Source organism: Mixophyes fleayi, chromosome 2, assembly GCF_038048845.1.
Source record: "Mixophyes fleayi isolate aMixFle1 chromosome 2, aMixFle1.hap1, whole genome shotgun sequence".
NCBI lineage: Eukaryota > Metazoa > Chordata > Amphibia > Anura > Limnodynastidae > Mixophyes > Mixophyes fleayi.
In genome coordinates, this window is record NC_134403.1 from 146,573,436 (window position 1) to 146,588,606 (window position 15,171).

The following is a 15,171-nucleotide window of genomic DNA, read 5'->3' on the forward strand; positions in this document are numbered from 1 at the left end:
TAAATGTATTTATTTGTTTACATCTACCAGGGGAGAAGCAGCCATAACAGATGTGCCTCCTGACAGACGTATTTGCAGCTGTTTCCTTCTCTACATAGTACATATGGTGCATGATATGCCCTTCCTGTATTTGGCTATGCAGGCCAGTCCATAACCTCCCCTGTTCTGCCTCTCTAAATGTAGAGAGGCGCATCTCAGACTTATACTGCGTACTTCTAATTAATAGCACATGTTGCTCTTGAGTTTAAGCTCAATTTTCACCTCTACATCAGCCATTAAATGTGATACCTTCAATGTGGGTCCATGTTGGTTACTTGTAAGTGATTTTGTACACTGCAAACCTGACCTAAAACCGCCTCTCATCTCATGTCACTATACAGTCCACAGACCTGGGCTTATTCTTACAAATGAAATGATGAAGGTGAACAGAGCTGGGACATGCAGGGAATAGAGAAGCAGGAAGAAATCAATACAGATGCAGAATGTTGCACACAAGTATCATCAGATAATGGGTGAAAGCAAATGGATGAGAGAATAGTGATATTTTAGTTGCTAATTAAAAGTCATGGTGGATATAATGTGATGCGAACAATGAATGTGTGTATGTGGGTTGTATGACAGATTTAAAAATGAGTGTTTGGGGGCTTAAATAATAACAAAAAGCTTAAAATCATAATATGTAATAAAAAGTAATATACATTCTCCCATCCCTCCATAGTGATTAATGATCCCAACATAAACTCTGGTGACCCTCTGCCCAAGCTCCGCTCACCGAATGTAAAACAGAAATAGTATTTGCATAACTTAATGTATAACTGAATTAGAAATTTAATTAGGTTTGAAACACTATCATTGTAAGCATGCATGGTTGTCAATTAGAGCATTTAATTGCAACACACATCTGTACAAAGAAAATAAAACGTACCCTGCTCAATATGGCGTTTTCTTTTGCAGGATCTTTCGTACAAGGATCGTCACTGGCATGAAACCTGCTTCCACTGCTTCCAGTGCCAGCGCTCACTGGTGGACAAGCCATTTGCTGCAAAGGATGAACACCTGATTTGTACTGAATGTTACTCTAATGAATATTCTTCTAAGTGCAATGAATGCAAAAAAACAATCATGCCAGGTAATCAATGCTGGGAAATAGAGGAATGGGCACAGGTACATCACTGGGGCATAATCTATAAAAGAAGAGAAATGGATATGTTGCCTTATGCATAAACATTTGAAAGATTATAAAGAGTATATTTTATCGCATACATATAAATAAGTACTAGCATAAAAGAATAAAGTAAAAAAACACACTATTGTCTCAAATAATCACATATGAGCAGAATGCCAAACAGTGACTAAAAGCATAGGCAAACCGAGGGGGGTTTTCCTAGTACCTGGAAACCCCCTCCAAGCCTGGGGCACTGTATAATTGAGGTGGCTGGACCCTGCTCCTGCTTCACACAGCTCTACTTGAAAAGGGAGAGCTGCGTGCACCTAACAGTAGTGCACGCAGCATTGCCCATGAATATTATGGGGATAGGAAGAGTTGGAGAGCAGCCAAGCACTGTCTAAAATTATAGCCACGCCCCCATGCATGCTGGTCACGCCCATTGGTGGCGTGGTGTGGATACCCCCCTATACAAATCCTGCGTTTGCCCCTGAAAAGCGTGTACTTATTATAAGGGCAACATTTCTAGCCATTCTTATCAGTTTATAAATGCTGATCTAAGTTATGTGCTCAGGTCTGTATGGAGCCATTAGCCAATATAAATAAACGATTTTCATATATCACTGCTTTCTTGTGCGGTTACTATTACTATTGTCACATTGTTGCTAATAACATTGATCACAGAGTTAACTGTGCACTATATATGGTTAACAATAAGACTATAATAAGATATGAACTGTTACCTTTGCCATACAGGAACGCGCAAGATGGAATATAAGGGAAACAGCTGGCATGAGACCTGCTTTATCTGTGCCCGTTGTCAGCAGCCAATCGGAACAAAAAGCTTCATCCCCAAAGAGAACCAGAACTTTTGTGTTCCATGTTATGAGAAGCAATTTGCAATGCACTGCATCCAGTGCAAAAAAGTAGGTGACAACCATGGTATGAGTAATACAAGAGTGAGATGTGGGAGTACTTACAGTACTATAAAGGAGAGTTGTAGCTGATTTCCTTATGAGCATCAGGTACAGATAGGGCGACTGTCAGGAAAAAGGAGAGGCTGCATAGTGATGCTTTTAGCTTTGGATTATACTTTAACAAGAACCAGATAGACGCAAAAGGCCATTTGCAAAAGTGCAAAAGCCGCTTTGTGAGATCACTATATTTTTCCACAAATACACCCATTTTACAGGTAAGAACAAGGGTTTTTGGGGCAAGATTGCAGCATCTACGGGAGTGCAAAAGTTTGCAGCATCGATGGTAGAAGTTGAAGTGGGAAAGGGAAATATCATTATGCTGGATGAGATTATTTTTTTCAATAGAACAATTGATTCCAGTTTGGAGGGATAACACATGTACAATTCAGGAGATGGTTGGTACGAGAAATATATGTACATGTATTAGAGCCCTACAACTAATTTCCAGTAGTAATACTTTGGAATAGTTATACAAATAGACTATTTTGTAATTAACATATACTTAATGGGAAGGAGTAGGAATAGGGAAAGGTAAGTAAATGTTAGTGGGGATATAGAGTGATCAGCAAAAACAAATGACTACATATTCTGTCTATGGCAATATTAAGGAACCTGGGGTCCAGAGGAATACCTGCTTTTGATCGATTCCCAGTTACCTCCGCTCAGGACTCAAACATTAGAATTTGTTTCACAAAGCACAGTATGCATGTGCTGAATACTTTTTAATCATCACAGGTGTAGTGCAAATTTCTCAATGTGCCATCTGGTGGCAGAAAAATATATTACAGGGAATTTCAGTATTATGCTTTGGGAAACACACTTGCCGTATTGCAATGTCTTTGCTTAAACTGGAAGTATGAAAGTGAATATGAATTGAATTACCCAGCGTTAGAAGACAATTTGACTGTGCACTACATTAAGAGTTTCTTAAAAACCGAGCAAACCATAGGTTGCCTAAACCAGCTCTATCTGTGCTCAACAGGTTCGGCTGTGACATCACGTTTGAATATGTGTTGTGTCTTGCAATGCAATACTTCGCTGTGGATCGTCGCCCAAGCTGAACCAATATTCAACCTATCAAATCACTAGGAACATCACTAAGGAATGAGTCATTGATATTTGAGGCACTTGCTGCCTTATGACTCAATGATGTTAGAAATTCCTAGTGAATTCATAAGTTGAACATTGGTTCAGCCTACAAAATGAAGGATCCACTGTAATGCAAACCAAACCTAATTAGGAGAATCACCTCATAAAAACTACCTTGTAGCATCAAATGACACATGCAAATTCCTTGTCCAACGGTCATGCATATAACCTAATTATTTACGTCTACAAGTGTAATGATTGTATCACAGATAAAAACTTTATAGTAACATCATTTCTTTTCTTTAAGGCCATCACTACTGGAGGTGTCACCTACCGGGACCAACCCTGGCACAAGGAGTGTTTTATTTGTACAGGATGCAAGAAACCATTGTCTGGGCAACGATTTACTTCTAGAGATGAGTTTGCCTATTGCCTGAACTGCTTCTGTAGCTTGTATGCCAAGAAATGTGCCGGCTGCACTACCCCCATAAGTGGTATATGTTCTAATTTTTTCATTTGCAGTTTTTATTTTCCAAAAACAAAATTGATGTACAAATATCAGTTATTTGAAGGCACTTAAATATACATTATGTGGAAGCAAGTTACAACATTGTGTTAGCCACGGACTCCCAGATAGGAGATGTGCCCTGCCACCAAACTTATTTGCAGAATCTTTTGAGGGGTATAAAGATATATTTGACACTTGCGATTCTGAGTAGTTATTTTTATACCCAGAGATATATTGAAAAGTCTCATCAGTCCTGAAGAGATTGAAGCTTGCGAGCACGGCTCTCTTACCTCTCTGTATGTATTACTACGGCATTTGGCGCTATATAAATAAATGTTGATGATGTTGATGATGGTGAAGAGGTCTAAGGAGAGAACTGACCAGAGAAAAGTTCCAGCAAATTTTCCACCTTCCCCACAATAAGTGCGCAAACATTTTAAAAAAGATGGTTAGCATTAGTCAGTGGTTCCAGTGAAAAAGTAAACAGAAGGGGGTTAAGCACCCCTGGTGACTGCTGCCCAATATGGGGAAATGAGATGACAGAATCATCATTAGTGAAAGTTGTGCAGAGGGAGTAGAACATGTGCGGTGTATAAAAGTGACAGAATTGTGGGACACCCAAGTCATCAAGCAGAGCAAGATGGTCAAATGCTTTCTGGGCAGCTAGAGAAAGCAGCATGGGTTTAGAGTTCATCTTATGAGCTGAACATAGCCGACCAGGTTGATGATAGTTTTGAAGCTTGACACTGAATAAAGGAAACAATCTGTTCACTAATATTTTGGATAAAACGTTAAGGTCGTCATTTAGCAAACAAATTAGGAGTTAGCTTTAATAATTTAAATGTTATTTCCCATCTTTTGAATCAAAGCAATTGTGGATCTCATTCTGCTAGTTTTAGGTGGTTTTCTTTCCATTAGTTGTACAGGTCTCAGAAGTGGGGCCAGCAAGTCACCGAAACATCAGTAATGAAACAGTCTGGGCTTGATGCTTTACTTGTTTTCAGATCTTGGATGACCCGTTTCAACTCCCCTTGAGAGATGATGAAAGACTCCGTTTGCCCTTCTGTAGCGCTGACAGAGAGCATGGCTTTTAAAAAAAGAGAGGATAGAGGTTGAGGGGAGCCTGCTGTCTTGTCCCTGGAATACAGTTTAGTGTAAAAAGTTCTAAATTGATTTCAAATTTTGAGCATGTCATATGTTATAATCCTATCTGAACATCTGACAATATTATTCTGGAGCCCAGAAATGCATTAAGTTTTCTCACTAGCATAGTCGTAGTAGGTGTGTCTGATCCTAGTGAGTGGACGGGACTCCTACCGCAAAGTTGTCCTAATCAGCTCAGTTTGTTGATTCTTAACTTGTTTTAGAAGGTCTGGTTTGTGGGTTTCTTTGTATTGATAGGTTAGATCTCTTAGATGAAGTGGGCTTCAAGCAAAACAGGGAAATTATGTTTTTTTGACAGTCTTCTTGCCAAATTTAGTGTGTAAGCCAAGGTGCTAAAAATCGTGTCCATGCCCATTGGGTCTCTAATATGAATTTGGATGCTGCTATGGCATATGATTGACTTTCCCAGGAAACCCCATCAATTTTGAACAATTTTTTTCTGGAGCTTCAGTCATATGTCTCAGATCTCACAGGTGGAATCAGCAGACACTTTTGGGACTATTACATCTATTAAGTGTGTGACATCTCTGAACACTTTCAAGAGAGCTTCTTTGACATGGTAATAGTGCATCATTACCACTACATTCCTGGGGGATTCTCTGGCTTGAGCTTTGGTCGTTTGACCTATGCGGCCAACTATTCAACAAATAGGTGACCTGGTGGGTTGGCAGGAGTACTGGGCTTCCTGGAGCTCTCTTAACTGAAGCTGAATCTTCATCAAAGCAGCAGATTCTTGGTTAGAGGTCTGGGTCTACTTCAGGTCTGGATCTGCTTTGTGGGAAATGTACACAGCTGCTCATATGTCAGACATGGCAGAAAATATTCAGCTTGTGCAAATCTTTTTTAGTACAGAGGACATTATATTAATCTAATTATCTATGTTGGACTCCTTGGTCACAGATAACACAGCTCTCCTAACTCACACACAAAAACCTGCAGCTGTCTAAACCAATGCAGAGCCCTTTTGTTTCCCATCAGTTCAATTATAGCCAATACATTATGCTGTGATGTATAGCTAGATTAAGCTGTTTACAATTTCTCAGTCTCGTAAAAATCTGACAAAGATAATGCAAGTATTGGACAGAATCAGCTACTATAGCTACCAGACTTCAGCTCTACTTTCTGGTTATGTCCACTGTGGGCCCTTTGAGCAATATAATAAGCATGTTCTATCCCAATAGGGGAATAGTGTGCAACTGATGGGAATCTCTACAACACTCAAAGGCACTTTCAGTCAAGCAGGACACACACCCAGATATTGGCGTTTACTGCAGTACTTGCCTAACAGAGACTTATGGCATAGCCGTCCCAACAATAGCTTGCCTCTAGTTGTGCGCTATGCCCGTGGACAAAGTGTGGATACACACATTCTGTGACCTCAGAGGATGTGAATGCAGATTGAGATCCTGGGTGCACTCCACATGGTTGAGGTTGGCTGCTGTCTGCCAGGTGCACCAAAGACTATATGAGCTGCGCTTAACAGGGTAAAGTGCAAGGGTGAGCCAATGGTGGAGGAATAGGAGTACAGTATAGTATAGTTTCTCTTTTATATGTCTCCCCTGCTCAGACCATGCCCCTTGGTAAATGTACACTTGATAAATCACATTGTGTTACTCACTTACCATTATTGGTATTCAGGAGAGGTGAGAAGGCCCTGCTCGCAAGCTTACAATCTATGGGACAATGGGAGTTTGATACATGAGGTTAAGTCTACATTTTGCATTTCGGTTCAGCCAGACTGCAAAGGTAAAAGTGATTCGTAAGTTAAATGATCCTGTCACACAACAATGTTGGTCAGGGGGAAGTTGTCTTTTGTGTAACAGGTGGTAAAAGGGTAATCTAGAGTGGGTGCAGCCCGAAAAAAGTCCTGTAACCGGAAATGGGAGGATGTAATGAGGGTGAATGAGAGACGCAGATCTTGTGCAGAACGGAGTTGCTGAGTTGGGAGATATTTTGAGACAAGAGAGGAGATGTATGTTGGTGCAGCTTTGTTGATGGCCTTGTAGGTTAGTAAAAGTATTTTTTATTGGATTCCGTAGAAAACAGGCAACCAGTGTAGAGACATACAGAGTGATTCAGCAGAGGAATAATGATTTCCATGGAAAATCAATCTAGCCGCTGCATGCAAAATAGATTGTAGGAGTTTGAGTCTGTTTTGGGGAAGACCAGTGAGGAGGAAATGCAATAGTCAAAGCGGGAGATGATAAGTGCATAAATTAAGGTTTTTGCAGTGTCTTGTGTGAGATATGTGTGAATTCTGCAAATGTTTTTGAAATAGATATGTTTATCCATAATTATACATTTCATTAGAGAAAGGCTTTAGTATGTACTGCAATTAATTATAACAGTATCTAGTACCTTCTGAGGTTACTATTCAGTTAAATTACTGATAACCTTGAACCAGTTTTAAAACAATGATTTCTCTTCTTTGCCAGGACTGGGAGGAACCAAGTACATCTCCTTTGAAGAACGTCAGTGGCACAGCGATTGCTTTAATTGTAAGAAGTGCGCCATTTCCTTGGTGGGACGAGGCTTTCTTACAGAAAGAGATGACATCCTGTGTCCCGAATGTGGAAAAGATATATAAATATCATAAAATTAGACAAAAGCAGCAAGATAACGTGTGTTTCACTTAAGAAATACACGTCATGTGTGCATTTCTCTGTTAAACAATTATAGACATTTTAGTTCTGGGATATTTACGAGTATCTGAACTGATTGTATATGTTAGTTAATGCTTATGAAAAATGTTACATTTTTATCAAAGCTTTCTAAATATTTCATAAATAATCATATTTCAGCCCATATGCTGAGTTGGACTTGTGACAAGATGTGTCCAGCTCTGTATATGCAGAATATGTTCCAGGTTTACGGTATGTGTACTTCCATTTACACAGAACCAGGTTGTAAGAGCAAAATTTTGTAAACATTTGTTTTCATAGGGAAAAATACATTTGCTATTAGGCTTTATATAATACACCATATATAGCCTTTCTTCTTGTGTACAAATGAAAGTAACATTTTTGAAAAAAATTAATACACAAATAAAAGCCTATAATATCTACATGATCAATGAAGCCAGCTTTCAGTGAGACCGCAATCAGCCAATCAGAAGCAGTTAGCTAGTGCTGGCAATCATCATCATCATCATCATCAGGGTGTATTTGTATCAGTCCCTAGGCTGTAAAGGCATATCTGCTTCTGCATCCAGGTCTGCATTGGCTCACAATTTCTCAAACATGTCCTTACTGTGCTTGGTCTATGTCAGAAAACACCTTCCCTCCCCCGTCACCCTTCTTCAGGAGCGAGCAGAAGCAAGTGTGGATGTGTGCAAATCTGCATAGGCATAGGTACTTGTGTTTGTGGGCATGCAACATGCAATTTACACTGCATTCAGCTCTGCATCAAGCCCAATGTTGTTATTTTAAAATCAGTATATTTTTTTTACTGTATGTATGAATGGTATCTGGCTTATATACAAGTTATTCAGTGACTTTCATCACATGAGCATAGTTCATCTTACTCGTTCTAGGGGTATGTAAAGGCTCAGAAGGAATTAAATGATCATATCTGAAACAAACATCACTTATTACAACATGAGGAATTAAGTGCTTGGAGTCTCCAATGTAACACCATGTATTGGCTGTTACTACATCTCTTTGCTACTACTCTAGCAGAGAGCATACACCAGCCATTGGGATGTATAGCATTACTTCCACCAGAATGGGGGGGGGGGTAGGGGGTCCATTCTCAACTATTGATGGTAGCAGAGGTACACAGATTTAGTTTAGAAATACTCAGGTGCAGCAAACATGGATTGGTTCATTCAATCCTGTAACTGATAATGTCTAGGTCAGACACAAACAACATTTTTATAGAACTATGGTAGACAAAAGGTCTTGAGCCCTGATCATTAAACAACATTTATTACCATCAAGACAATGATACATTATCCTTGAAAATTATCACTCCATCACCAAGCCTTGCTTTCCAAATAAAACATAGCTCAAACTTGTTTTTCCTATACTTTCAGTATTCCTACCATAGGCAAACCGAGGGGGGGTTTCCTAGTGCCTAGGGTACTGTATGCTTGAGGTGGCTGGACCCTGCCCCGGGACCAGCCACTTTGCAGCTTGTGTGCAGATCGTTTCTGTCTGCACTGTTCACAGCCATCTCTCCCCAACAAGTATTGAAAGCAGCAAGAACAGGTAGGAGAGAGCAGGACAGTTTGTCAACAGTTCTGACACACTCAATCGGGACTGATTGTAGGGAGAGTTAGGAGGTATGTCCGCTTCACATGGCTCTGCTCGAAAAGGGAGAGCTGTGTGCCCCTAACAGTAGCGGACGCAGCATTACCCGTGTATATGATGGGTACAGGAAGAGTGGGAGAGCAGCCAAGCACTGTCTAAAATTACAGCCCTGAAGCATGCTGGCCACACCCACTGGTGGTGCGACATGGAAACCCCTCTCTACAAATCCTGCGTTTGCCCATGCCCACTGTTTGGAGATGCTTAGTAGAGTATATTACATATTTAAATGGTGTTTCCTACCTCTCCCAATACACACTCAGAATCTGTCCTTGATAAATGGGCAGAATTAATTTTGTTCCTGGTACTATAGGTCAACCTAGGCATTATCTGAACATACTGCAGGTAATAAATCTTAGCAGTCACAGCGTTATAATCTCCACTCTTTACATAGACTCAGGTCTTCTTGTGATCGTTACAGCTGCTACCTTTTTTGCTATGTTACTACTGTCAGTCATAGTAGGGTCATGGCCCTTAACTCTATCCCAGACTGCTGTATGTTTGAGGGTAATGTGGCACACAGCTAGCACAGCTAACATTTCAGAAAAAAAAGTTTCAATCAAAATTTCATACTTTTATTACTATTATTTTTTTTTATAACTTTATTTACAATGAATACAAAAGTTGCAGTGATAAAAACAAGTATAGAAAACATTCATATACATCTTTACAATCATTTTAATATAATGAGAATAAAAAAAAAAGACAAAAAAAGACATTCATGACATTTTTACAAAAATATATCAGTTTTAATTTCGTACTTTTAGAAAATATATAACTTACCTTTATTAATGACTAAATATAAAAGATGTGTCTTCATAAAGGACCAGTTATCCCTCTAAAAAAAATGTTTTACTCATTCACCAGAAGAAACACTCGTCCCACTCTCCACCTGTGATGTAAGAGAAAGCAGGATTATAATTAGGGTCACGAGTGGGGGATCAGAAAGAATAGATATTTTTTACTGTTTATTCATCTTTTAAATTCCAATATCTAGCATCAAGCACTGCCCCATTACCAACGTGCCATATGTACTGATTTTGCTCACTATTTGATAAGCAATTAGTTTTAATGGACACTTTGACTGTTCTGTGTATTTAATGCAGATTCTAGAGAAAACGGTAATGTGTTGTGTATTGCTTATCATATATATTAATGTACTCTTTATTATATAAAATGTACACCTATATATACATTTACACACATCCAAGTGAATGTTTTGGGTGCAGTGGTGATGGCAGAGTAACACATTCTTCCTAAAGTTTTAAAATGTCATCAGTTTCAAAAATCTGGTCATTGCATTTGCCTGTAGTAGAACTGTCCAAGCGATTGCCTGCCCGTTGGTTGTGCCCCAGAAGTACATTTTTGCAGCCTCTATAGTATTGTTATTTTGAAAAGATGTATCGAGTTTCTCAATTCTCAAGTACCAACATGTCATGTTTTTAGGATTTACTTGGGTGATAATATATTAGAAATCACTTATTCAGCTTTGGAGAGACTTGATAAACGCTAGAAGACTTTTATTGTGAGCTATGTAACGTATTTTGTGAACTAAAATTTAATAAACTACATATAAGGGAATTTTTCTCAAGCCAAAAAAGTACTTTTACTTGTGAAATGTAGATGCACAATGAGTGCTATATATTGTTGTAGAAGTGGAAAAATAGATTATATAAACATATGTTAAATAAAAGTTATTGAAACTACAGCCTGAAAAAAAGTGCCGTCTCTCACAATAAACATGGAGTTTTTCTTACATAATTTAATAGATGGCGTGAAGTGCAACATATACCAAAGGCACAGAGTCAGTATTATATCAGTTGTAATTACATTGCACTACATTATATTTCTGTAAAAAAAATAAAAACATTAAAAATAAAGATGTTGAAAATGTATTTACTTCACTACATAAAACAAACTTAAATAAGCTGCCTGCTCAATATTATATATTAAACAAAATATTTGGACCCTGGACAGTAAAATAGGGTTGATTATCGTCCACTATATCCATATTTTAGTATAGTTCCTATCCAAGGGCTAGTATAGCAGGTTATTCTCCTACATCAAAGCCGGATTAAGTACAAATGGGGCTTTCTCCTCCAATCTCCACACCTATTGCAACTTGTTCAGTTATCAACTAAAGTCATACCTGATTATATACCAGCCTAAAGCAGTACTCACAAGCTTAAATACCAGATAGGCAGTGGTTGCGCACATGACTGTATACAACCAGTAACAATCAGTGCTGGGCAGCAAGGTGGCTTAGTGGTTAGCACTTTCTGCCTTACAGCACTGGTGTCATGAGTTCAATTCCCGACCATGACCTTATCTGTGAGGAGTTTGTATGTTCTCCCCATGTTTACGTGGGTTTCCTCCGGGCGCTCCGAGTTCCTCCCAAACTTGCTAAAGCATAGTAATTTCATGGGGTTCACTGTGGATGCACAATTTGTTTTATTCCATTTGAAAGGAAATAAATATACATTGTTCCTGAACAATACAAGGTAAATATAGCTCAATGTTGCTGAAAGTAATAGGACTTTTTGACATGTTATTTTTCTAAAATTTATCCCTGTGTGAAGTTCTTGTATAGACAAATGTGCTCAGGGCACAACTGTGACTGACAAGAAGTCCTAGTATACAATCCACACCAGGCATAGGCCTATGTGCCTGCTATCAGCTCAATGACCTTTTTTTTTCTCTAAGTCTATTGTATGTGTTTTTGTGAACCAGCAATGGAAACCCTAGTGAATTGTAACTTTTCACATCATTATATATGGATCAACTGACATAAGAGCCACTCGGTTGTTCTAGGGAGAGTAAGGAACTAGACTCCCCAGCATGACATGATCATGGTAAAAATCAGAATAAATATATATTTTATACTATAGCTTTCCATGAAGTGCATCCAGCACAGAGAAAAGGGACATGGGGCACAGTTACAGATAATAACATCCAGTAAACAGAACAATGTTACTAAATAAATATTGGCAGAATTTCAATTTAGAATATTTAACTAGTAATTAACATACCACTAGTAGACATAGATGCTGGTGTCAGTAGGACACACAGCCAAGATATACAACACATAGACTGTTGTGATTAAACAATCCAAGTGGCCAAGACACCATATGGTTCTTATAGAGTACGAGCAGGCAAAAATCTGCAAGTATCTTTTATTAACATAGATATACACATAGTCAGCTCTCTGACTTCAATGGCAGGCCAATGTATTAGCATCACTAAGCTTGAAAACAGCTATGTAATTGTTAGGAACCCCTCCAGCCAGTGCGAGAAAACCCGGAGTCTGCTCTGAAAGTCTGGTGTTCACTGGGGCCGCTTGTGGTGGGGACAGACTTGGCCGCAGACAAACAGAGGGTCGTGAGATGTGCACTGACTGGGGAGAACCCAGCGATAGTGTGTAGGAGCAACAGCAGAGTGAATCCAAGCAAGGATCGAGGGCCGGCAGCAGACAGCGAAACCAGTACACAAGCCAAGGTCAGAGGTCACAGGCAAAACAGCAGCGTAAGAGTCCAGGCAATAGATCAGGGTCAGAAGCACAGGTTCAGAGTCCAGGAACAGGCAAGGGTCATACACGGGTAATCAATCAGAGGTAGAGACACCAACACAGGAACAAGGTAGCAGGCAGCAGAACTGTAAACAGGACGCTATAACCGGCAGTGAGGCTCAGTCCTCACTGCCTTAAATAGTCCAAGTAACCAATCAGGGAAGAGCCCTCCAGAATCCCCAGGAGCAGCCTAATTAATACATAGCACCGCAAACCAATGAGGGGAGAGAGAGTTGCTGCTAATCACAAATGCTGAGCAGCTGAATCTACACAGACCTGCGCACGTGCGCCCGACTGTTTGACAGCTGGCCGGGAGCGGCGGCAGGAGAACTACAGCCTCCCGGTTGTTGCCCAGGCAACCGGGATGAAGACCCCGGAAATGATGTCCCGGTCGTCATAGCGAAGGCCGGGACAGCTGCAGAGAGAAGGTGAGAATTGCGGCGGTGCCCGCGGCCGCCACGACTGCAAACAGTACCCCCCCTTGAGGAGGGGTCAAGGAACCCCGACATCCAGGCTTTGTAGGAAACGTCTTAAAAAAAAATATTTAATGAGTCTCTCAGCGCGAAGACGCCTCTGTGGTATCCAAGTTCGCTCTTCTGGGCCGTAACCCTTCCAATGGACTAGGAACTGGACCTGCCCTTGAACTTTCCTTGAGTCCAGAATTTTTTCAATGATGAACTCGCGGTCTCCATTTATAAGCAGAGGCCGAGGTCTTTTAGAGGAAGATTGATTAAGTTTGCTGGGAGCAACGGCTTTTTTCAGAAGAGAACAATGGAAAGTACAGGGAATTTTTAAAGATGGTGGTAGTTTGAGTCGGAATGCCACTGGATTCACTTTCTTTTCAATCAGAAATGGTCCGATGAATCGGGGACCAAGTTTCTTGCAAAGTTGCCTCAATTTGATGTTTCGTCTGGATAACCATACACGATCTCCTGCTTTTAATACACATGGATCACGATGGCGATAGGCCTAAGAGAGGCTTGACACAGAGCGGAATGTACCTTCTTCCAAATGGACTTCAACCTGGCAGTGAAGGCAGGTGTTCCAGGATCACCAACGGAAACAGCAGAAGAGAAAGAGTTACATGTTGGGTGGAACCCAAGATTACAGAAGAATGGGGATGTGTGTGTTGCAGAATGGCAAGAATTGTTGTAAGCGAATTCTGCCCAGGGCAAGAGAGAGGACCAATTATCGTGGAACTTGGAAACAAAGATGCGGAGGAACTGTTCAGAGGACTGATTGGTTCTTTCCGTCTGTTCATTCGACTGAGGGTGGTAAGCAGAGGACAGACTGATACTAATTCCTATGGAATTACAAAAGACCTCCAAAATTGTGCAATAAACTGAGACCCTCGATCAGAAACAATGTTTTCTGGAAGACCGTGGAGGCGAAAGATATGGGTAATAAATAAGGTAGCCAAACTTCTGGCATCCTGCAATTTGAGTAAGGGTATAAAGTGTGCCATCTTGCTGAACCGATCAACAACTACCCAGATGGTGTTATGACCCGAGGACAAAGGGAGGTCGACAATAAAGTCCATGGAAATATGGGTCCATGGCCTGTTTGGGAATGGCAAGGGTAGAAGTTGACCCGGAGGACGGATTCTGGAAGACTTGTTCCTGGCACATTCTTGGCAAGCGCGGACATAGTTTTCCGCATCAGACGACAAGGTGGGCCACCAAAGCCAGCGGGAAAGTATTTCTATGGTTCTCTGGATACCGGGATGACCTGCTGAGCGGTTGTCGTGGCATTCGATGAGGGCCGACTTCCTCAGACGAACTGGAACAAACAATTTTTCAGTGGGTGTCTGAGCTGGAGCAATTTTCTAAAAGCGGCGGAGTGTGACCCTGAGATCCTGAGTTAGACCGACATGAATGGAGGTCGAGGAAATTATAGGTTGCGGGTCAGGGGGCTGAGGATGGGATGCTATAAAACTCAGAGACAGAGAATCAGCCTTGGTATTCTTTGATCCCGGACGGTAAGTGATGAGGAAATTGAACTGGGTGAAAAACAAAGCCCAGCGGGCCTGTCGAGGATTTAGAGTTTTGGCGGTCTGAATATACTGAAGGTTTTTGTGGTCAGTGAAGGTGGTAATAATGTGAGATGCTCCTTCTAACCAATGCCGCCATTCTTCGAGGGCCCACTTGATGGCCAATAACTCCCTGTTCCCAACATCATAATTAATTTCGGCAGATGAGAATTTCCTGGACAGATACGCACATGGGTGCAATTTTTTGCTTTGAGGATCCCTTTGAGAGAGAATGGCGCCTCCTCCTAAATCCGAGGCGTCTACTTCTACAATGAATGGGAGCTCAGGATCTGGGTGCCTGAGAACGGGTGCAGAAGTGAAGGCAACTTTAAGGGCAGAAAAGCTCGCCAACGCCTCCGAAGACCAA

At 40.7% G+C, this 15,171-nt stretch overlaps 1 protein-coding gene across 3 annotated transcripts in view; it reads left to right on the forward strand.

The window, feature by feature from the left end:
- Positions 1–8,646, forward strand: part of FHL2 (four and a half LIM domains 2) — a 79,234-nt gene extending 70,588 nt beyond the window's left edge. For all 3 annotated transcript variants that reach the window (XM_075200178.1, XM_075200177.1, XM_075200179.1), the window contains exons 3-6: positions 955–1,129; positions 1,922–2,091; positions 3,539–3,725; positions 7,339–8,646. In XM_075200178.1, coding sequence (XP_075056279.1) covers positions 955–1,129; positions 1,922–2,091; positions 3,539–3,725; positions 7,339–7,490 — 684 coding nt within the window. In that variant the 3' untranslated portion in view covers positions 7,491–8,646. The remainder of the gene's footprint in view (positions 1–954; positions 1,130–1,921; positions 2,092–3,538; positions 3,726–7,338) is intronic.
- The last annotated feature ends 6,525 nt before the right edge of the window (positions 8,647–15,171 follow it).